This window comes from Pituophis catenifer, unplaced genomic scaffold (genome assembly GCF_029215685.1).
Source record: "Pituophis catenifer annectens isolate HBS135680 unplaced genomic scaffold, rPitCat1.0.hap2 SCAF_7, whole genome shotgun sequence".
Taxonomy (NCBI): domain Eukaryota; kingdom Metazoa; phylum Chordata; class Lepidosauria; order Squamata; family Colubridae; genus Pituophis; species Pituophis catenifer.
In genome coordinates this window covers 32,052,175-32,075,886 of record NW_027256887.1, presented here as the reverse complement: position 1 = coordinate 32,075,886, position 23,712 = coordinate 32,052,175, and the positions used below count along the sequence as shown (strand labels likewise).

Sequence of the window (23,712 nt, the reverse complement as noted above, 5' to 3'; positions counted from 1 at the left end):
AGGGACGCAACTGACGAATCAGGCGAACCTGATAAAAAGTCCTCCTGGCCACGGCTGCCATATGTTCTTCTAAAGACAGCCGTGAGTCCAGGAGGATGCCCAAGTTGCGAACCCCATCTGTGGGGGCCAACGACTCGCCCCCAATAGTCAGAGATGGCGCCAACTGACTATATCAGGACATCGGAAACCACAGCCACTCGGTCTTGGATGGGTTGAGCCTGAGTCTGTTCCTCCCCATCCAGATCCGTACGGCCTCCAGGCACCGGGACATCACCTCGAGGGCATCATTGGGGTGGTCTGGGATGGAGATTACAGCTGGGTGTCATCAGCGTACTGATGGTACTTCACCCCAAAACCACGGATGATCTCACCCAGCGGCTTCACATAAATGTTGAACAGGAGAGGCGAGAGGACCGAACCTTGCATACCAAGGAGCCAGGTGAGACTGGCGCCGGGTCAGAGGCCGCAAAGGCACGACTCGGTCCAAAGCCCCAGCAGCCGCCCTATCCCAGGCGGCTACTAAGTCCTCAGCCGAGTCGTGTGCCAGAACCTCAGGAAATGGCCCAAGCTCCATCTGGAACCTATCAGGATCCATCAGGCGCCTGGGGCGGAACCACCTGGTCAGTTCCGCCTCCCTGCGGCGGGGAGTGTCGGTTCGAAGGTCCAGGCGAAGGAGGGAGTGATCTGACCATGACAAGGGTTCAATCGCTATATCCCCTATCTCAAGATCACTCACCCACTGTCCAGAGACAAAAACCAGGTCCAGTGTGTGTCTCCCCATGTGAGTAGGGCCATAAATTAACTGGGTCAGGTCCATGGCTGTCATGGAAGCCATGAACTCCCGAGCCGCCTCAGACGTCTCGCCAACTGATGGCAGGTTAAAATCCCCCATGACCATAAGCCTGGGGGTGTCAACCACCATCGCGGCTATAACGTCGAGCAGCTCGGGCAGGGCTGCTGCCACATGGCAGGGAGCCAGGTACGTGACTAGCAAGCCCAACTGCACCCTATGACCCCACTTCACAAGGAGGGACTCACATCCAGCTGTCTGAGGAACAGTGGCCTCCCTCGGTCCAAGACCCTTGTTAATGATACCCGCCACACCTCCACCCCTCCCCTGTGACCTTGGCTGATGGAATGCACGGAAACCGGGTGGGCACATATCAACAAGGGGGGCTCCCCCCTCCTGGCCCAACCAGGTCTCCGTGATACCCGCCAGGTCCGCACCCCCCTCCTGAATAAGGTCACAAATGAGGGGGGCTTTATTTACCACGGACCTGACATTGCACAGCATCAGTCGAAGGTCTGGGGCCCAAGGTTCCGTACAACCTGGGGAACGAGAAGAGCTTTGGGGGCCGGAGTGTGCCACCGCTTGCAACCAGCGAGGACACACTCCCACAAAATGATGTGGCCCCCTGCTCCCGCCATATCTGCCCCTCCCACCTACAGTATCGATGTCATGGCCATCTGCATCATAAGCTCTAACCCCCTCCTTGACCTCTGAGTCTGCACCTCCCATGCCGTGCCCCTCAGCTGGCTCAGATACCCTCCCCCACGGGTTTTCCCCCAAACCCACGTAACCTACCCCCCTCCCAGAATCCCTTAAAATGTTATTAAAAAATTTCCCTAAAAAACCCCATAACCCTCTTTTTGCTGTATGCCATCTCTCCGGACTCCAAATTCCATCATCGAGATAGGGCCTCGGTAAAGCAGAGGGCCAGACCTGCGAGAGGGGGGAATCTCACAGTTTGAGGAGTTCTTCCAACGAGTACATTTTGTAGCTAGATAGTCCATAGCTGGTGGGGATGTCCTAGCTATCCAGGGTCCCGTGGAGAGAGTATCAATCAGAGGTACAAGTCATTTTAGTCCCACTGACCTCTCACATCAGTGGTAGAAAACTTAAGCCATTTTGAACTCAGATGTAAACATCGGCCACCCTCTCACGGCAACCAGATATAGAGGAGAGAAACAGCAGCTTTAGTCCGGTTCTTTCAATGTTGTATCTAGGCACAGATGGAATAGCCAATCCTTGAGTTCAGAGACACGGATAGTCTGTGGGAAATATGTAGTAGGCGAATCCAGGGAGACTCAGATGACATAAAAGTAGGGAAACTCTCATCCTGACACACAGGAAACAACAAACCTGGATAGCAAATGATCACAAAAGGCCGAATATCCGGCCACAAAAGGGGCACGTGAGATGAAAAATACAGGAGGGGGGGAGGTGGAGTAAGGCAGTGACATACCAGAGCAAAGCCCCCATGGTAGACACCACAGTCCCCTTCCCATCTCCTTAGCCACCTTCAGATCTTCCATGCATAAAGTACCTCTGGTTTAACCCCCCCCCACATAGAAAAAAGAGGGGGGAGGCCTCTGGGAGATGGTCCAGGGCTGGCCTGACAATGAATGGGTCAGCTTCCCTCCGTCGCCCAGGAGTTTCCGCTGAAAATAATCAGGCAGGTCCCTGCTCTCCCGCTTGTGGCCTCTTTGGTCTCTGCCGCTCCCACTACCGCCGCCGGTAACCGCCATTTCGGGCGCCGTTGTCACTGCCGCCATCACCATCGGCCTCCTCCGCGCCGACTCCGCCCGTCGCTGGCCTCCGCAGGCAGCTCCTGCCGTCACCAGGGTCCAGCGGAGTCTCGCCAAGGGTGCCAAATGGCCACCACCGCCGTGCACCGCCATCCCTCCGGCAGCCTCCGACGGATGCAGGGTCAGCTGTCACGGAGCTCCAGGCCTATCTCGCCATCTTACACCCCACCAGCACCGCCCGTCTCACTTCAAGCTGTTCCGGAGAGCCAAGCCATAAACTGCTCTCCCAAAGGATCTTCCGGAGCCAAAATGCTCCCAACAAATCGGCGAATCAGCCCTCTCACCACGCCATGGGCCATAGATGGACAATCTGCCCCTAAGGACCCCCTAACCGCCAGGGCATCACCCCCGCAAAACCGGAGCTTCCCTCAGGAGTCGCCATCTTGGGCATGCGCAATTCAGAATTATGTTACACATAATTTTATTAAAGTGCTGTACATACTGTAGTTTTTAATCTGTAAATGTTCTAATAGTATTAGCCTAACATTGTCATGCATGTTAACATTTGTATTTAAAAAATCCAAACTCACCCGTAAGAAAAATGGAAACTTCTTCCCATAAAATCCAACTCTGAAAAACTCAGGCTCCAAACGTTGCTGATCCATAATTTTATCGTATAAAGAAGCTTCCATCAACTGTGTGGATTTAGATAAATAAACAAATGAGAAAGAAGGACATTTTGTGTACTTTTTGTGTACTAAACAAAAAAGAAAAACAAGAAATATCATTCAACTGTGATCTATAGATATCAAAAAATGATTTCAATCCAATGGTTATATAAAATGGTACTAGACAGAGTTTTGGATTTATCAAAAGAAATAGCACTTGTTTGGCTCCTCCTTCATTCTTATCTATTTTGATTTGTATTCTTTTTCAATCGTACACTTACTATGGTCTTGTGGGGATTCAAAAGTTCAACTGAAGTACTCCTTCAAAGCTATTTCACAAAGTACTATGGTATAGCACTTCATGATGCAAAATGTTACATCATGTTACTTCAATTTTGTTCTGCTTTGCACAGCTACAGGAAAAAAAGGAGGGGCTGCTGATCTACTCCAGACTGTTTGCCAAAAGGTTTAGTGAATCGCCTAGAAGCAAATGAGTGTTGCAATGGTGCCATCAGTGAAATTTTTGGCAAGTGTTACAGAGCTCCAGGCTGTTTATGCAGAAACTTTCAACAAGTATTGCAGAAGATGTGCCATTTACCTTTTCCAAATCATTAACTGAAATTAAATTACTTTGGCGAGCATTATAGAAGACATAGCGCACACCTCCTCCTACATAGTTTGCATTAATATTTAGGAAGCTGTACCAGAAAACACATTAGTCTGCCTTTTCTGGCTTGTGTTTTGCAATGCCTGCAAAAAAAAAACCTGTCTTCTATTTTTGGCAAATGACAGATAGGATGTGATGAGCAACTTTTTAATCAAAGTAAACTGATTTTGTGACTGTGGTCTAGAGTTCAGATTTCCTGGCTCTACAGCTATCAGATCACTTGTGTATAAAGACAGGAGCCCAGTCAGTCGCTGCTCAATTGCCTGTAGATTGTATAGCAAACCATCTTGCTCTGAAGATGCCAGCCATATTTGTTGGTGAAACATCAGAAACTCTGTTATCTAGACCACGGTTGCTAAATCCTGAAGCCCAACATTGCCCAACAGATATCAGCCATGAAAGCCTACACTCATGTGACCCTAGATTCACTTGCACAATCCTAGTTTGTTTATTCATTACATTTTAAAAACTACCCAATAGCTGAAACTCATACAATAAATAGTCATTGATACTATACCTTAAAACAAAAGTCACTATTACACTTACATTCTTAGTTTCACCCACAGAAGATGAATAAATTTTGTATCTCTGTTTGATTATCAAGTATCTGATTCAGCTGGAACTGACAACCCAAAATTAATAAGGGCATCATTAGGCATCACACAATGTTTGTCTTTTTTAGGTTATTAGGTTATTTATTTATTTTTGTTTTTATCTACTTTTGCTTCAAGGGATGATCTTAAATTCAGGGCTGTCCTCACTGTGGATAAAAATGGTAGTCTAATTGTGAAAGACTGTACTGTACTGTGTGAATAATATTTATATTTAAAAAATTCAATCTTATTACCCGCATCTTGCTGAGATTTCTGTAGTCATAATAGCTTTCATATTGCTCAGCAATCTTCCTGCATAAAATAATACCATTTTCCCAGCACTGTAGACAAATAAGAAAGAGAAATTTTCACCAGAGAGAAGAATCTGAAGGTTTTTATCTGTTCCCAACAAATTTTCAAGTATCTCCTGTTAGCAGTTCAATCTCTCCCTTAACAATTACTAATATTATTGAAAAGGAAGAGAACAGCTGCTTATGAAAATTGTCAATACATTAAATATAATTAAATTTCATTCACAGATGTTCAGAATAACTGACTTGCCAGGTTCCTAGACTGGCATTCATATACTACTGAATACCATTGGCAAAACTGTATGCATAACCTTATTCAAATATTTGGTATATGTAGCATAGAGGAGAGTCAGAAGGTACCCCTAATGCTGGTTTAAATCACTTTGCTTCTTGAAACAGAGCTTATATATTGGCTTTCCTCCCTACTAGGGTCAAAATTGTAATACACTTTGCTTGATTAGTGTTTGCAACATGCTGTGTCAACAATTCTGTCTACATTAGGTTGATTAAAATATACACATTTAAGCAGGGGAGCATAGGCTAGGTCCATATGATCAATATTTCTCACAAGACATAATTCACTGCAAGGGCATAGAGTAGTTCAATTCTCCTCCACATATAGTTTTTTTTAAGATATTCATTTTAAAGCACCCCAAATAGAGTTTAATGTAAAAAAAAAGTTTTATTTTTCTAAAGAGCATACCACCATTAAAGAGGAACCACTTCTAAAGTACAAAGATTCTCAAGATCCATCTCATTCTCTATGCATCACTGTGACTGTTAGGGAAGCATTTACATAAAACTGCACAATGATCCATAAACTAGGAACTGCTGAAACAGAAGACTGAGTTTTAGCAGGAAATGGGCAGGGAAAAGGGCATATGACATTTCATGCATAATGACATAATTATATACTTGAGCAGGGGTGTCAAACTGATGGCCCACAGGCCAGATGCATCACACGCAGGCCACGCCCACCCCAGCTCCGCAGTCAAAAAAGTGACAATATGTCATGATACGTCACGTGATGTAATCGAGTTTGACACCCATATACTTGAGTCATGTGATGCAAGTCTGTAACTCATTTATCTGCAAAATGGTTTCATGTGGATATCATTGAGGTTTCTACCAGATCCCTATGCATGGAAAACTATATATGAAACTGGTATTCATTTATCAAGATATTTTAATAAAGGCTCTACTTCTCTACATCTTCCAGGTGAAGAGGGAGGAAGGAAAACAAAGTCAAAGATATGGTCCCACAGTTCTTTCTTATCCTTTACACTGAAAGAGGCCACTGCATAAATTTTATAAAACAAAACTAGACCCCAAGAAGAGTTACAAAAGGGGTAGGAATACCCACAGGGCTTTTCAAACAATCTTACTGTCAGATCCCTAAAAGTAATACTGCCATTCAATTGGGAGAAGGGGAGGGGGGGCTGGATTCGATTTATTAGCATTGCCTGTGTCAACGGATATTTTACAACCTATATCCTGGCGCCAAAGCGCCCTGAGATCTCCTTACCTTTGGGAAATGTTTATGATGGCCATGTTGGTTGTTTCACTTTAAAGGATAACGGAGGATAGCAATGGGAATGCATGCTTATCGGGTTCTCAGGGCAGCTGGTAAAGAAAAAATCTTCACATTTGTGTATTGGCTAAAATCTGCATTCTGGCTAATGGGAGGGGTCTCTACTGCTTTAATTCTACTTGTCTTGCCTAAGGGTATTCAGACTTGCTTTGAATCCATTGCTGTCATTTCTGCTTAATAAAAGGTCCCTTTTGAAATACTCTGTTTCAAGAGTTTTCACTTTCTTAAGCTAGAGGGAGTGGCAATCCTTACAGAAAGCAACATCTGCAAAAAGGTCAACCCAGAGAAGCAATATTCGCTCTATTGAGGGGATCCTGCAAACCATGTCCAAACAAAACAGGGAACAGGGAGAAGCCGAATGCTGGGGGGAGATATCAACCTAGCCCGATGCCTGCTTCTTGCACCCCATCGGAGAGGATGAGGTAACCCAAGAGGATTCCGAAAAGCCCTGCTGGTCAATTGGCATCAGGAAGAAAGACAGCTGGGATGGGAGAACCAGAAGAGTCACCCTCAGCCATGGTAACCGAAACCCGGGTGGAAACTGGAGCTAGAAGCCCTCTCTGACTAGGGGGAACTAACCGAAGCACTGCTGAGAGAGGATCGTCTGAAGAGGCATATAACTCAATTGGTGATGGAAACTTTGGAAAATCTCAACATCCGAGGGGAGCCAGGACAACAGCCAAGGAGCACTGAAAGGGCAGCAGCTGCGGATAATGCCGGGGGGGGGCACCATCCCTCTGGAGCCCATCAATCGAGCAGATGGCGCAACAGCGGTGCCAGAGGACCTAGCAAACCCTCCCCCCTGGGCAGCATGTGCACTGGCGCCCATTCCCAACCAGCCCCAAGCCCCGCAGCTGGAAAGAAAAACTCCCTCCCTTGGGATGATGTTTGATGGGGATCCACAACAATTAGGATTCTTTGTGGCACACATGCTCACCTATATGCAAGAGCACGGGTGTGATATCCAAACCCAAGGATCCCGAGTAAAAGCTGTTACCCTAGCCCTGGAGGGAGCCGCTGCCAGATGGATGGTGACCCTGCATAATGCCGACGCACCAGAACTGCGGGACTTCAATCATTCCATGATGGCCCTGCGACAACGTTTCGAGGACCCCCTCACAGATCGGAAAGCACGCGACCGCATTAAGGTGGTGAAGCAGGGGCGACAGCCAGTGGCAGAGTATACTGAAGAATTCTGTGACCTCACATGTTGTGTGAACTGGCCACAACACACCAGTTGTGGCGTGTTGAGGACATTTTGATAAGCTGTTTCAAGGATGGGCTGAGTGATGATCTATACAATGCCTGTGTGGGCTGAGGCACACCAAATCACCTACAGGAGTGGTACCTCACCACTGAAGAAGCCAAGATTGATATGGCCAGAAACTAGTACCGAGCGGGGTGAGCATGGTAGAAATCCCCACCCCAATGGAAGCAAGAGCCCTTCAAACCGTAAACCACATTTTCTCCAAAATCCTCAGCCTGTTTCAAGCGTGGAAAGGAGGGGCACTGAGCTGCAGAGTATTGTTCTCAAACGCCCACCCAGAAACCAGAATGCCCACCAGGGGGGAAACTTGCAAAACCTGGCCAGTGCAGGAAGGAGACTGCCTGAGGAGCAGGGAGATCGTAGAGTTTCCATCCCCCTCCCACCTCTTTGGGGAGGAAACTCCAGCATCTCAGCAGGAGGAATCGCACTCATTCGGAAGCAATCCAGAGGATGCAAACCAATTAAACCATTTAACCTCCCCTTAAGACTATTTATCCCAAACCGGGACAGGGAGATAAATATCTCTGCTTTAGTGGACTCAGGGTGCACCCACTGCTTGATCAGCCCAACCTTAGTAGGGAATTTGAGGATTAATGTAAGAAAGCTGAGAGGACGAACTTGGTGCTAGAACAATATCTAAGATGTTTTATTAATTTTCAACAGGATAATTGGACTGAACTTTTACCTTTTGCTGGTTGCATTTAATAACTCTGTACACTCAAGTACTGGTTTTACCCCTTTTAGAGTAGCAATAGGCCAGAATTTCAGCCCCATGCCTGAATTACCCACAGAAGAACCCACTATCCCCTCACTTAAGGAGTGAATGGCTACTTTACAAAACACATGACCAGTAGTTAGATTAGCTTTAAAGAAGCTAGAGAGGCTTTTAAAATGCAAGCTGACAAGAAAAGAATGGAACCTAAACCTTTCCATGTTGGAGATAGAGTATACTTATCTACAAAATTCCTGAAATTATTATAGCCATCAAAGAAACTAGGGCCAAATTTCATTGGACCTTTCCCTATCATTAGGGTCATCAATCCAGTAACAGTTGAACTACTCCTTCCAAAGACATTCAGGCAAGTCCACCCAGTATTTCACATTAGTTTACTCAAACGAGAGTTAATCTCATCACTCAGGCCACCTGCATCTACACCACCTGTTCCCATCATGATAGAAGGTGAACAATACTTTGAAATCAAGGAAATCCTTGACTCTAGGATCCACAGAGGAAAAATCCTATACTTAATTGCTTGGAAACATTTACTCTCATCCCAAAATGAATGGGTCACTAAACACCATGTTAGGGCTCCTATCTTACTGAGAAAATTTCACTCCCAAAACCCTAACAAACCTTGTTAATATATTATAAAGGATTTTTTTTGTTTATATCTTTTTACAGGTGGAGCCTTTCTTTTTCTAAGGAAGGCAGCATGTCAGATCCCTAAAAGTGATACTGCCATTCAATTGGGAGAAGGGGGAGGGCTGGATTCGATTTATAGCATTGCCTGTGTCAACGGATATTTTACAACCTAGATCCTGGCGTGTCAGGACACAAAGTGTCCTGAGACCTCCTTACCATTGGGGAATGTTTATGACAGCCATGTTGTGGTCCGCCAGTGGCCTTTGGAGCTGGCAACAGAGTCAAACAGTGAGGAGGCTGGGGAGGAACATGGGTCAGTCCTGGAGTCTGGGGCAGGCTTGGACAAGGGCTCTGCATCAGAGGCAGAGATGGGGCCAGGGCCATTTGGGACTTATGTGTGGACTCCGGAGCCTCCAGAGTCGGACATCAGTGAGGCAGAGGAATAGGGGGAGCCTGTTCCCAGTGTGCATATGCCCAGAGCTGCCAGAAAACAAGAACAGTTAAAAAAAAAATGACGACTTGGGAGTAGGTTTTGGAGATGATTGGCCCCTCCCATAAGACATAAAGAAGGAGCAAAGGCACATGGGCCTTTGCAGGAAGCAGCGTTGTTTGTGCTGACCGGTTTTACTTCTGCAGCTCCATTTTAACTCTGTGTTCCGTGTGGCCTTGCAAACTTAATTGCCAATTAGGTCTTGGCAGTGTGTCAAGGGAGATAAAGGTGGGTGCTTATCAGCCTTATCCTGAAGGACTATGGCAGACTTCTGTCGGACTCTTTACAATTGAGTCCATCTGTGAATGAACAGAATTCACAGCCGTTGAAATAAAAAGAGGGTTTTTGGGACTCATTGTGTACTTTTACTGTATCAGGAAACCTAGGTCAGAACAGGCCATGTAGGTTGTTTCACTTTAAAGGATAATGGAGGATAGCAATGGGAATGCATGCTTATCTGGTTCTCAGGGCAGCTGGTAAAGAAAACATCTTCACACTTGTGTATTGGCTAAAATCTGCATTCTGGCTAATGGGAGGGGTCTCTACTCCTTTAATTCTATTTGTCTTGCCTAAGGGTATTGCTTTGAATCCATTGTTGTCACTTCTACTTAATAAAAGATTCCTTTCGAAATACTCCATTTCAAGAGTTTTCACTTTCTTAAGATAGGGGGAGAGACAATCCTTACACTTATTATGAATTGCTTCTATAAGACTGTTTAATTTCCAAAGTAATTCCAAATAAAATTGCACATACTGGCATCAGTTTTGCTCATCAAGAAACAAAAAGCCCAAACCCCTTGCAGAAATAATGTGTGATTCCTTCTATCCCAAATCATCAGGAGCTTAGAATACATCAGAAATTAAACAACCAATAGAAATATATTAAATCCATAATCAAAACTTCATATTTTAGCATTACAATTGAGTCCATAATTTTTTTAGCTAAAATAATCAAATCTGAAATATACTTGGTTTTTATTGATGTAGACCCTGTCATTTTAAGAACATCATAGAATTTAAAAATACACAATACAGCTCATAATCATCAATACAACAGGGCACAGTAGGTATAAATGTTGGATCAAAGATGAATCATCCTTGTTTTAAAAAAACATTATCACAATTTGAACTACTTGAACCTATCTGAAAGATATATATTAAATGAAATATGGGTATGGGGTACAGGTTGAAATTTTCCCTAAACAGCCAACTTCAGAATTCATATGAGTATGTGCAATTTGCATATCAATTATGCTGTATCTCAAATAATAGATGGCAAGCAATATTAATAATTAATTGTTCAAAAGAAGGCAGTAGCAAATAAGAAAAATAGCAGCCAAAACTTTCTTACTTTTCCTCTGTCAAAATTCTGGATTATCGTGAGATGAAGACATTCTTTACGCTGCCATTCTGTCTGCATAGGATAGCTTAGGAATTCCCGCAATGGTCTGTCTGACCATTCCAACAGTTCATCATACAGCAAAAGTGTATAGGCAGCTTCTATCAAGTTTTACAAATAAACATGAAACAATTTTAATGTATCCACAGTCACAGAAAAAATGCATTCCATAAATAATTGATACGTTACTAGATAATTTGCTCCTTGATGTTAAGACTGCAACAGCATTAGATGTTAGGATAAAGTAAAGAGAATGAAACAAGTTTTGCCTATTCAGGTTTCTCTCCTTTTCTTCTTTTCTGCAGGAGACCAGATGCTTTTGCTTCTGATTTTATTTAACTGTTATTTAGTTAAATAAAAAACAAACACCAAACTATCATTAAACTTGACACTGGATTATAGAAGGAGAACAGTTTCATTAACTGTTTTAAGACAGCTTGTTTCAGATAGACTACAGTTAAGCTTAGCCATATTTTGCAGAGCTTGGGTCAATCAAAAATAGATACAAACATTTCTGAACTACTCAAAATAGGGATAACAGGAAGAGAGAAGAAATGGGTGAGGGAGATGGGCAGTTAAAAAGTTTGATATATAAATAAATAAAAAAAATGTAACATGTTAAATGCAGATGGAGGATAGTATAATGGAATATAGGCCAGCAAGCAAAGAGACAAATGTAGAAAGGTGAACTCTTCCTAACATTACACAAGGTATATCTGGTAGTTATGCATATAGATGCTTTAGTTTGGCAAGGTTTCTTTCTATAGGCAAGCAACAATAAGGAAACTACTCAGAAGCAACTCCTTATGTCATTCTTGGTTCCATGGGCCTAACAGGTAGGCGAATCCCCCCCCCCAAAATTATTCTTTTCTGAGATAATTGAATGCAACATTCATATTTACATATTTATTTGCAGTAAGGATTCTTAAAAGTAATGTTATAGCCATCTTTTACACAACATTTATGCTTCTGGGATGGCACTACATGGCCTCCACAGTATAGGTAGGTCAAGGAGCACAGCAAAGAACCAGAGATCACGTTTGGGAAGGAGAACTGGCCACTTTGGCACCATCCAAGAAGTGGATGTTATTTCTGAACAGCCACAATTCATTGCAACTGCTTCCAAAATTGGCACTCACTTCAGAATAGTGCCACATGGCCTCTGTGTAAGAAGGCCTTGCAGTAGAAAGGTTGCTTCTCGAAAGAGATCTATTGAAAAGGTAAGTGATCAGGTGAGCTGGGGAGGTGCTACAAGTGCAGGCCTGAGCCAGAACAAGGCCTTCTAAGGTTTCCCCCTCTCTGTTGCACCCATGCTCTGCTTAACAACCACAATGTGGAGAAGAGGGATTGGGGTTATTAAGCAAGGCTATCACTATCATAAGTTGCAACCATAATGGGCAGGCTACATTACAGTCATAAGTCAACCTGTATCATAATGATCAACAGCAGGGATGTCAAACTGGTGGCCTGTGGGCCAGATGCATCACATGCAGGCCACATCCACCCCAGCTCTGTGAAGGGACAAAACATCACAAAATGTCATGTGACGGCAAATGATGCTGCAAGTTTGACATCCGTGATCTACAGTATCCATTGGTTGGTCTTATCTAACCAAGTTATTTTGGTACCTGAAGAATAAAATGTGCTTCTCCCATTTCCTGAGATTAATAATAGAATAATACATTATCACCCAATTTTTCTAATAACAGAGAAGATCTAGGTTCCCCCCAAAATAAGACCAGATCTTATATTAATTTTTGCTCCAAAAGATGCATTAGAGCTTATTTTCTGGTTAGGTCTTATTTTGGGGAAAATATGGTACTAAATGCATCCATCTGGCTGACAATCTTAACTGGGGCTTATTTTGGGGATAGGGCTTATATTACAAGCATCCTGAAAAATCATGCTAGGACTTATTTTCCAGTTGGGTCTTATTTTTGGGGAAACAGGGTATACAGTTAGAATATTTCCAAAAATATTTTGTCCAGGTTATGTGAAAAAAATATTTACCTGTAAAGTTTTGTGCTTTTAGGTGCAGATCATATAGTTTATGTATGTACCTAATGTACATCTCTTCTTTATTCAGTTCTGTTTTATAGAAATTCTGGAACCAAAGCAAATTACAAAATATCATTACAACAGATAATATAACTATATTCTACAAATCACTCAGCTTAATTTTGCTGCTCTCTGTCCTGAAAAGGATGTGAATGTTTTGTTCACAAATCTTAAGCAATTATTTTATATTTTAAAAATATAAGCCTGGTGGCTCAGCAGACTGATAGCATTGTGATTAACACCAGCTGTCTGCAATTACTGTAAGTTCGAATCTCACCAGGCTCAAGGTTGACTCAGCCTTCCATCCTTTCTAAGGTAGGTAAATTGAGGACCCAGTTTGTGGGGGCAATAAGCTTTGTATAAATATACAAAAGTATGAAGGCTATTGCTTAACACATTGTAAACTGCCCTGAGTCTCCGGAGAAGGGTGGCATATAAATCAAATTAAAAGAAGAAGAAGAAGAAGAAGAAGAAGAAGAAGAAGAAGAAGAAGAAGAAGAAGAAGAAGAAGAAGAAGAAGAAGAAGAAGAAGAAGAAGAAGAAGAAGAAGAAGAAGAAGAAGAAGAAGAAGAAGAAGAAGAAGAAGAAGAAGAAGAGCAAAGAACCAGAGATCACATTTGGGAAGGAGAGCTGGCCACTCCACCCCCTCAGGTTCTCTATATAACAGCAGCCCTTTGGCACCATCCAAGAAGTGGATTCTATTTCTGAACAGCCACAATTCATTGCAATTGCTTCCAAAACTGGCACTCACTTCCAGAATAGTGCCACATGGCCTCTGTGTAAGAAAGGAATACATTGTATGACTGACATATGTACATAACATATATTAAACTCAGAAAGTGAATAAAAATACATGTTTAAAAATTTCAGAAGTTTTATCCAAATCCTAATTGATAGGCTACTTTCCTAAACTTAGGCATTACAACCTCACAACATACTCCCACAAATTAGAATCACGCTAATGATATTATCAGAGGTAGTGGAGTTTTTTGTTGGTTTTTCTTCCTTGCTTTTCAGCATTTTTAAAGTGTAGAAATGGGAACAGAATAGCCTAAGGAAGGAAGGAAAGAAAAAAAAACCCTCTCTTTCAAAATCATGCCACCTAAATTCAGGAGCAGAATGGCTATTTGAATGAGAGGCGGACAGATTGTCAGATGCCTACCACTCCCTTGACCATCTTTTTAAAAGCAAAAATGTGCCAAATGTGATATTCATGATTGAGAATTCAGGGGACAATGCTTTGTCCTTTGTGACAATTTTACTGCAGTTCTGGACTAAAGCTAATGTTCCAGCTTTAAGCAAATTGAATGCTCTTGCAATAGACAACCTATATAGATTTTTTGGAAATTTATGTTAATTATTTGAATAACGAAGCATATGTTACATGTATGCGACATAGAAAGTTCAGATAATGACTATACCTACCAAAAGAATTTCTCCATTGTGGCGGGGAAGATCATCCAGGAATGGAAGATCATCCAGGAATGGGTAGAACTCTGTTTCTCTGCTTGGAGACCGACTAATTTTTTTTTTTTTTGTCCACGCCTCCCCTGCCAACCCAGGCAGGGTTCGACTTGTCCCCAGTTCGACTCGGTCTTCTACGAGATGAGACTGAGAAAATGAGGCTCACCCATTCCTAATTACTTCAATGATGACATGGAATTTCTTATCGAGCAAGGCTCGGAGATCACTGGGCAGCGATCCAGGAGATTTGCCGGTCCACTGGTAAAGCTCCCTACCAGCCTGACAAGCGGCTGAGGTCCCTGCCAATCCCGCGTTCAGCGGAGGGGTTTTTGCCTTGGTAAGGGCTACCCCTGGCTATGTTCTGCATCTGCAGAGAGGGACTCAGTCCCTGCCCGGCTTCGTCCAGGCATACTGATAGCGGCAAGTGCGTTTGACGCCTCAAGAGCCGTGGCAGGAGTGCTCATGATGAGCCAGTCTGCCAGATTTGTACTTGGAAAGCGGCTGGCGCCTTCGGCGCCCCATAGCCGTGGCAGGAGTGCTCTTCGCCAGCTGGTCTGCCCGTTTCTAGACAAAGTGGAGGCCTTCCTTACAGCTCGTTGAGCATGGGAGCAACCAGCGCACTCACAGCCTCAGCAGGAACACTTGGTTCAGGCCAGCCTGCTTTTCCTGCCTAGAATGGCAATGTCAGCGCTCAGCGCTATTGCGGCCGCAGCAGGAGAGTTCTGGCGAGACGAGCTGCCTATATTGCAAGGTAACAGGTCGGCAGCATCAGCTGCATCGCCCCAGAGGCAGGAGTGCTCGCTTCGAGCCAGACTGCCTTCTACTATGAGGTAACATCACCGGCGTCGAGCACCATGAGAGCGGTGGCTGGAGTGCTCCCTCAGAGCTGGTCTGCCTAGTCTCGGGAGCTATTCCCAGAGACGCCAACCACAACGCAGCCGCTAATGGAGAGCTCTTTTCGGGCCTGTCTCCTTGAATTTATGTTCAATTGTGAATGTCAGACGCTGCGGCAGCTGAGGCAGGAATGCACCTACGAGCCAGCCTGCATTGTGTGAGAGATCATGTGAGCGGGAACGCCAGAAGCTAAGGTTGTTTCGGCAGCAGAGCTCTCTTCGAGCCAGTCTGCCCCCCCCATTTTATCTCGAGATCTAATTGGTGGCGGAGTCAACTGAGGCGGCCGCAGTGGGGGGCCTCATTCAGTCAACATCGGCTTTACAGCCTGAGGTGAAGGGGTGATCGGCTTCACGCCATAACAATTGCAGCCGGGGAAGTTCCCCCGAGCTAGCCCGCCCGCTCCCACATGTATTAAGCGAGGAAGGTGCCTTGCACGACAGGAGTCAAGAGTGACAAACTCAGGCACCCTGCAGATAAACGGTGGGTGTTATTTTTGGCGCCCTTTTTCACCACTTCGGTGCCGGCACCAAGCTAGCTGTTTCACCAAGGGATCCATATGGGGGGCGGATGTCCCACCAAATTGGCTTAGGAGGCAGTGGCTCATCATGAGCTGATTTGCCTGGCAACAGCTGGAGAGGGCAAGAGCCGCCACCTTGTGCAGTGGGTTGCCGGAATAGGAGCAACAATCGCTCAGGGTAGGAAGTAATCCCTGGCACTGCCTAGCCTACCTGGGTCTCGGAGGCCAGTGGGCGGCAACTTCTGCCAACAGTCAGCGCTCCCTTATTATGTCAGGAGCTCGTAGGGGCAGCTATCAGCTCTCAAATTTCTCAAACACCAGTGTTTCGCCACCAGCTGGCACCAAGTAGGTCGTTATCTTCAGAACGCAATATTTGACAGCTCTGGTCTTCCTTCTCTACAGGTCTCAGTTTGTTCATGCCTGAAGCAGAAGCCCTGCTCCCTTCAGGGAGACCTGGTGCCACCTGCCGTAAGCCGATGGGTCTGTTCCAGGGACGGAGCACCACTGGGATGGATCAGGCATGCTAGCCTGTTGATTCTGCCGGCTACCGCCCATGGCTCTTTTATAAGGCTGCAGCACACTACCACCACCACCACCAACAACAACAACAACAATAATAATAATAGAAAGAAAAAAAACACCCTCCGAGGGTTAGGAGAAATTACATGAGCTGATCTGGCTAGCCACATGGCTTCCTATACTTGGTTTCAAGTTGGCGAGCTGTCTAATATGACAACGCCCACGTTCTCATGTTATTCAAGGTGACAACAAGGCCTTGGCACCACCGCCAGGTCTGGGCCATGGCCAGCCTGGGTTCGGATCCAGTCTCCCAGTCCCCTTTCCGGGGTTCCATGGCCTCTGCAGTTATGCAGATCGGCATAGATGGCTCACAGGGGTTTCCTGGGTCATGTGCCTTCGTTCGAAACCTAGGGAACAATCCAGGGATGACCTCCCATCCCCTGGTACTGGGGGCAGCCCACATGCTGTACCCTCTGATCTCACGGTGGTACAATACCGGCGCTGTTACCTATTGAGTTGACTGTTAACGCAATATGAGGTGGTATTTCAGTCTGACCTGGAGATAGACACCAAGACAACAAGGGGTTGTCTTGTACTCAACCCCTTTTTGTGGCCAGACACCAGGGACAATTCCCCCATGGACCTTAGCAGGGCAGCGGTACCTCTCAGTGTCGCAGGGGCCAGAAGGACACATTGCATGCTGCCTAGGCCCGTTGTCGGACGTTCAACCCGACGGGGCTCATTATAGACCCAGCTTCAGTTCTTCAGGGTCTGTCAAAGTAGAACCCCAATGGTTGAGGGTACTATACTGACTCTGTACAATGTTTACAGATACCAGTCAAGCATGTGTTATTCCCATTGTGGGACTTCAGCCGAGGTCGCTTTCGAGAAAGCACACCTGACGGCCTTATCAATCGTCCCCTCAGTGGCGACAGTCCTCTGCACTGGCTGCATCAAAAGCTGGCATTGGTGGAGGTAATTTGATGTCAACCAGGCACCCTGCTTGGGGTTACCATCACCTCAGGGTATGCTTCACCCAGTCCTCAATGACAGGCTGTGATGAGGCCCCGCCTGAATAGTACAGATGGCACTGTTGGTGCTTCCCTCTCTCTTCTCATAAGGCTCCTTCGGAGTCAGGTACCTTCTTGTCTGGTGAAATTCAGACCGCCGGTAGGCTGGGCCCACCACAGGGGAGGATGTCAGTTCTGGGCGGGGCACGCGCTCCAACCTCTTCGCACAATGGGGTGGGGCCACAGCCATAGCCCTTGGGGCCACTGATAGTACTTACATCATTCCTCCTTCTCCCAGTTCTCAGACTCTGGGGAGGCGCTTGCACTGGTCTGGACTCCACAAACTCGCCTTCACTCAGCTTGCCCCTGTGGTTTCCCGCAAGTGGACCTTGTCCCTTTCTCTGACACCCATTCGTCCTATGGAGTCCGCCAATTTCATATGATGGCAGGATAGTGACCTCTCATCGTTAGCCCGGCTGTTCGTGTGCAGGGTTGTAACCTCCCTTACTTACCTTGGAGGTAGCCACTAAGGCGTCGGTACTATGAGGGTCAGTTTATTCCAGCTGTTCTCTGTCCTCCGGCCTAGACAGGGTTTGTAATCACCATTACCGGTGTTCCATGCCCAGACCCTCTCACACTGCATGGAGGCTTGCCAGTATTCTCCCATGCGGTGGCTTACTTCGGGGTACTGGGGAACCCGCACGGGGGGTGGTATAGCTATGTTCCATGGATGGACCCTGGACTCCTGCATTGCGGCACTCTTTAGTCTGGTCCGCTGCATGGGCCCTCCTGATAGGCCTTAGTCGGGCTCGGCGGGTCTCCCCCCCTGGTTGGGATCCCACCACGGGGGGACTCTGGTCCTGCGCATGCGGTTCCCGGCCTTTTTTCAGGAAGTGGGTCATCACTAGAGGCCATTGGGCCCGACGTTCCCTTTGGGTTGCCATCTGCTGCCCTACCAGGAAAGGGCAGTAGTCTTATGACATGGAACCAACTCGCTGGGAAGGAGCTATGTGCCGGCCTCTTCTGACTGCAGGGAATCCGGGACAATGTGTAGCCCAGGACATCCTTGTTTGTCCCAGGTTGTCTATCTGCAACCCGTATGAACCACATAGCATGTTTCACACTAGGCCCCTCAGGATGGGAACCCCCCCAGGACCTTGGGGTAGTGGGGCCTTCTCAGCCTTCCGGGATGGACTGGTCGGGTGAGAGCTCCTCTCACTGCCACCGTGGAGTGGTGACTGACCACCTTTCTGGCTACAACACCTGGTGCCTAATTCGCTGATGCCGAAAGAAAGGGTATCACATAGGCGGGACACACCTAGGTGAGGCAAGCACATTCCACCATTCATGGCCTGGCCGGGGAAGGGGCATCCTTCCCATCTTGCCCAACTCATCCTGGTCCACCTGGGACCACAATCTAGGTCCACTTGCTTGCAGTTACCAGAGTCCCTTGCCGGGTTTAAACACCCTTGGGGTACTTTCCCTTGTCACGGGCCCTGGCAAGCCATCACTCGGCCGGGCACCAACGGGAAGTTAGGGCGGTCTTCACCTGGGAGTACGATGTGGGCATTGGGCTTCACACTGTTTCTGCCCTTTACCATTTTAGTGGTTCTCCAGGCTCTGGGTTTTGACCAGGCACCTGGTGGGCCGACCTAGGTGGACAGAGGTCACCTATCCTCTATACGGCCAGCTTGGCTTGGACTCACCTTCCCAGCATTGTTGTGTTTGGCTCCCCGGGGTTGAAGCTGCCATGCGGTCTCAGGGGGCCTGCAGCTGCATGGCGGGTTCCCGACGGGGATCAGATGATTCTGGTCCTCGTGTTGACCACAGGCTCTTGTTCTGGTGACCCCTCCGGAGGGCCGATACCATGGGCTGTCCCATACGCCTACATCTGGCCACATGGGCAATTGCCTTATGTTTGAGGTGCTTTCCAGGGACAGCTGTACCGCTTACTCGGTTCTCTCCGCGGCTTCAGCTGCGACCCAGCCCGGACCTGCAGCTGGCTTTGGCTGCCTTGGCCGCTCAGAGCTTCGACTCATTGGCTTCTCGGGGTCTTTCCCCATTGGGGGGGGGGAATGGAGTTTCTTTGTTCCTTCCAGTTTTCCTCTCGCTGCATCTCGGTCAACCCATCACTTATGGGACGGGGAGCCGGGCTGGCATGGTCCGATGGAGAGCTTCCGGAATGTCCACTACTTCAAATGCCATGGCATCTCTTCCGGGGAGGTCACGCCGGTGGCGTGGGTCACACATTTGGGAAATCGTTCCAGTCTCTTGTTATGCCCATTTGGTTGGCGCTGCAAGGGGCAGGTGAGTTCTACAGGGGATCGTGCGGAGCGGGGGACTTGGAACCAGACTGCTTCCCTCCCTTATGATTAACCGGTTTTGGTAAGTCCCATTCCTGGATGATCTTCCCCATCACACTGGAGAAGGGGCGTTGGTCCTACCTGATATGCGCTCCTTCTCAGGGTGCGGGGAAGATCATCCAGCCCCACCCTGGCGACCGTCTGGTCCATAGTCCGGGAGGGTTACTGTTTTCACAGGTTGCGAGCCTCATCATCATTGCTGTGCCTTCGTCAAACTGGGGAGGACCCAGGCAGGGGAGGCATGGCCAAAAAAAAATTACTTGGTCTCCAAGCAGAGAAGCAGAGTTCCACCCATTCCTGAATGATCTTCCATTCCTGGATGATCTTCCCCGCACCCTGAGAAAGAGCATATCAGGTAGGACCAACGCCCCTTTTGTTGATCTTAGAAACAGGTATGTGTTATGAAATGGGGTTGAGGGGTACCCCGGACCGTGAACCAGCTCATGAGTAAACACACTGAGACTGAAATAATTCTGACAGAGGCGTCTTGTGTAAAAATATAATTTACTTTAAAACATTTAAAAAGCACTATGTCTTTAAGAAAGCACATTAAAAACAAAGTCTTATCTGGGTATGTGAAGCAAGGCTATCTCCCTAGATTCCTCTCCACAATACCGAAACAGTTCACAAGAGAATAAAGCTAGCATGAAGGTAAGCAGCTTCGGCGTCGATACATCATCAAGGCAATCAAAATGGGGGCAGCACAAACATCACAGCTAAAAGTCACCTGAAGTAAAAACAGTTCAAACACCAAACATTGCTTGAAGCTTGTGGGAGGAAAAAGGTCCAGCAACAGCAGTCCCGATGATAGCTTGCGTGCTACAAAACAGCAAAAGGCAAGCATCCGTGGGAGTTTCTCTGCAACGGCGTCTGGAGTCCTTATCTGCATTCTTCTCCCATCTGCAGCATTGCACTAAGCTTCCTGCAGGAGCTGTGCATTTAGGCCTAAACCTGAAGTCTAGGCCCGAGTAGCAAGCAAAAGGTCCTTGCTTATATGGGGAGTTAACCTGCAATTAACTAGGGTGGGGAAGGCTTGCAGGTAATTGCAAACGGGAGATGGCTTGATTGAAACCATACTGTTTGTGAGTAGGCAGGTAGCCACAGCAATCCTGGAAACACTCGTGACAATCCCCTTCTCTGCGGCTATTTGACTCGTTAACAAACATACATTCTACATTGGGTACATATATACATCAATGGTAAGTACATTCACATAGCCATCGACATTTTACCCAGAAGATAGAGGTGTTGGTCATGGGGCAGCGGTTTGGTAAACACATCCGCTACCTGTTCCTTAGTTTCACAATACATAGTCTTAATGAAACCTGTTTTCACCAATTGCCTGACATGTTTGTTTTGTATATCAATATGGCGCGATCTCTGGCCTGCAGCATCGGCTTCCGATATGTTAATGGCAGCCATGTTGTCCTCATAGACTTTTATAGGTTGCATGGGCTGCCTCCATAAGCTTACCAGAAGATCGTCAAACCAAACTAGGTTATTGGAAGCTTTGGACAAACTCACATATTCAGCTTCTGCTGTGGAAGTTGCAATTAACTTCTGCTTCCCAGAGTACCAATACACGGGGCTACTATTTAGGTATACAATGTACCCCGAGGTACTTTTTCTAGATCTAACATCCCCTGCCCAATCGGCATCCGAAAAACAACTCAATCTTAATTCTCTAGTTGCTTCTGGTTCCAATAACAATGAATAGTTCACAGTACCTTTTAAATATTTCAGGAGTCGTTTGATTCCGCTCCAATGGTACTGTGTGGGATGTTCCGAATGTCTAGATAACACATTTACACTTAGACTGATGTCCGGTCTAGTCCAATTTGCAATGTACAACAACGACCCAATCACGGACTTGTAAAGGGTCTTATCCTCAAACTCCGTGCTCTCAGTGCTTTCCAATCCTGGAAACACTCGTGACAGTATGCCATCACCATACCACATGATGATGGATTTATTTCCATCTCTCTGCTAGGTATAACTTTTATTTTTGTCCTAGTAAGGAGATGGATTTTTCAAATAAGAGTCATATTGTAACTAGGATGATGTCAGATCCATGTATCTGCCATTCTTCAGTGGAAGAAGGGGAGGGGGATTTGGATTTGTCACATTTAGTTCTCTTTCCTATGTATCCTAAGTATCCTATTTCTTGTATAACCTTTAACCAGATTTATAACCATTGCCTGGCACCTATAATGCCTGGAGAATTCTCACCTCTTGGGGAATGAGAGGGGAGGGAGGGCCATGTGGATTGCAATGCTGGAAGATGGCCCTGAGAAACTCTCCTTATCTGTTTCTCAGAGAGGCTAGTACAGTAACATCTTCACACCTGCGGATTGGTGGGAATCCACATCGGATGGTGGGGAGGGGTTCCTACTTTCCTTTATCATGGATTGTATACCTTGAGGGACCTCATAGTCTGCTTTGAATTTTAACTTGCTTTCATCCCTTTTCAATAAAAGGTTCCTTTTGAAATACAAAGTTTTCAAGAGTCTATACTTTCTTTTTTTTTTTTTTTAATTTGATTTATATGCCACCCTTCTCCGGAGACTCAGGGCGGCTTACAATGTGCTCAGCAATAGCCTTCATACTTTTGTATATTTTTATACAAAGTCAGCTTATTGCCCCCACAAACTGGGTCCTCATTTAACCTACCTTAGAAAGGATGGAAGGCTGAGTCAACCTTGAGCCTTGGAGAGATTCGAACCAGCAGTAAATTGCAGGCAGCTGTGTTAATAACAGGGTGCTTTAAACCACTGTAGTACCAAGGCTCTTGAAGGGGAGGAGAGGCTGGTCCTTACAGATGAACTCTCCTGCTTGTGGATTTTTCTACTACTATTTCCTTTGTTTGTTTTGCATTCTGGATTAGAAGTGCATTTATAACTAATTCACATATGCATGAATACCAGCTAACAACTGAAATCTATGTTTGTTCTATCCTCACTTAATGACTGCCTAACAATGATTTGCATATATTAATGAGGCATCACAGAAAAACATATTTCTAAACAAAGTGCTACCCATAACTAAATTAAAACTTTGAGCATTATAGCCTTGACTCAATTTCTGTCTATTACAAATAGCTGTTTTAAATAATAATGCTATTTTTAGATATGGAATTGTGCTAAAATTATATTTAAAAAACTCTTGAAACAAAACTTTGTCTTTTTGAACTAAGCTATATAAAGAAGGAAATGTAAAAATGTAATTATAAAAGTGGACCATAAGATTTAAAGTCAAATAGAATTGTGCATTGATATGTTATTTGTCCCTGTGATCATTCCAAAGATATTATTCTGATTTTCCCATCTCTTCAGCCTGTAATATTTACAGAAAATCCACTTTCATGCAGGATCTGTGGGCGTTGCTGCAATGTATCAAATATATTCTTGCTGATAGTCAGAAAAGAGTACATTACATATTGTTAAGTAAAATAGAATTGCAGAACAATATTGCAAGCTAAAGCTAGCACTTTTTCCTTTTAATCTCATGAGCTGAAATACTGGAATTGTCTTGCAAGGGGATAAACAGGATTGTAAGTCGTGCCTATGTTCTTCTACATCAGAAAAATCTAATCAAAGGTATCTGAGATTGAAGGTAAAGTATTTACCAAACGCTGAAAAGAATAATGAAAGAAAACGGCAGTTGGAGTCCATGCCTTAGATGAAAAAATACCCTACAATTAAAATGTCACCAAGGATTGAGACTCTGGCAAGCTCTTGCTGTTGACAACTATTTGGCTCTTGAAATAAATGGCACAAATTTGGATGTTTCTAGCCTCTTCTTGCTTTTTTATTTTTTATGAACAAAGGCATTCCAGTTTAGCCACAGCATTTATGGGCCTCCAGCAATCGAATAGCTCTTAGCATAGGTTGTTCACATTGGTGAACATTGGTAGAACAATGGATGTTTTATATGTTTAGATGAGGTTTGGCTAATAGAATAATCTCTGTTCTCATTTTCATCCTTTAGAAACGTCTAGTAGAATATGCTA

General features: G+C 45.5%; 1 protein-coding gene across 1 annotated transcript in view; it reads right to left on the bottom strand.

Annotated features, from left to right (window-relative positions):
* DOCK4 (dedicator of cytokinesis 4) overlaps positions 1-23,712 on the bottom strand; it is a 705,907-nt gene that overhangs the window by 88,672 nt on the left and 593,523 nt on the right. Inside the window, exons 36-39 of the mRNA XM_070948091.1 lie at positions 12,889-12,982; positions 10,831-10,979; positions 4,712-4,798; positions 3,120-3,224 (exon numbers count right to left, since the gene is read on the bottom strand). Coding sequence (XP_070804192.1) covers positions 3,120-3,224; positions 4,712-4,798; positions 10,831-10,979; positions 12,889-12,982 — 435 coding nt within the window. The remainder of the gene's footprint in view (positions 1-3,119; positions 3,225-4,711; positions 4,799-10,830; positions 10,980-12,888; positions 12,983-23,712) is intronic.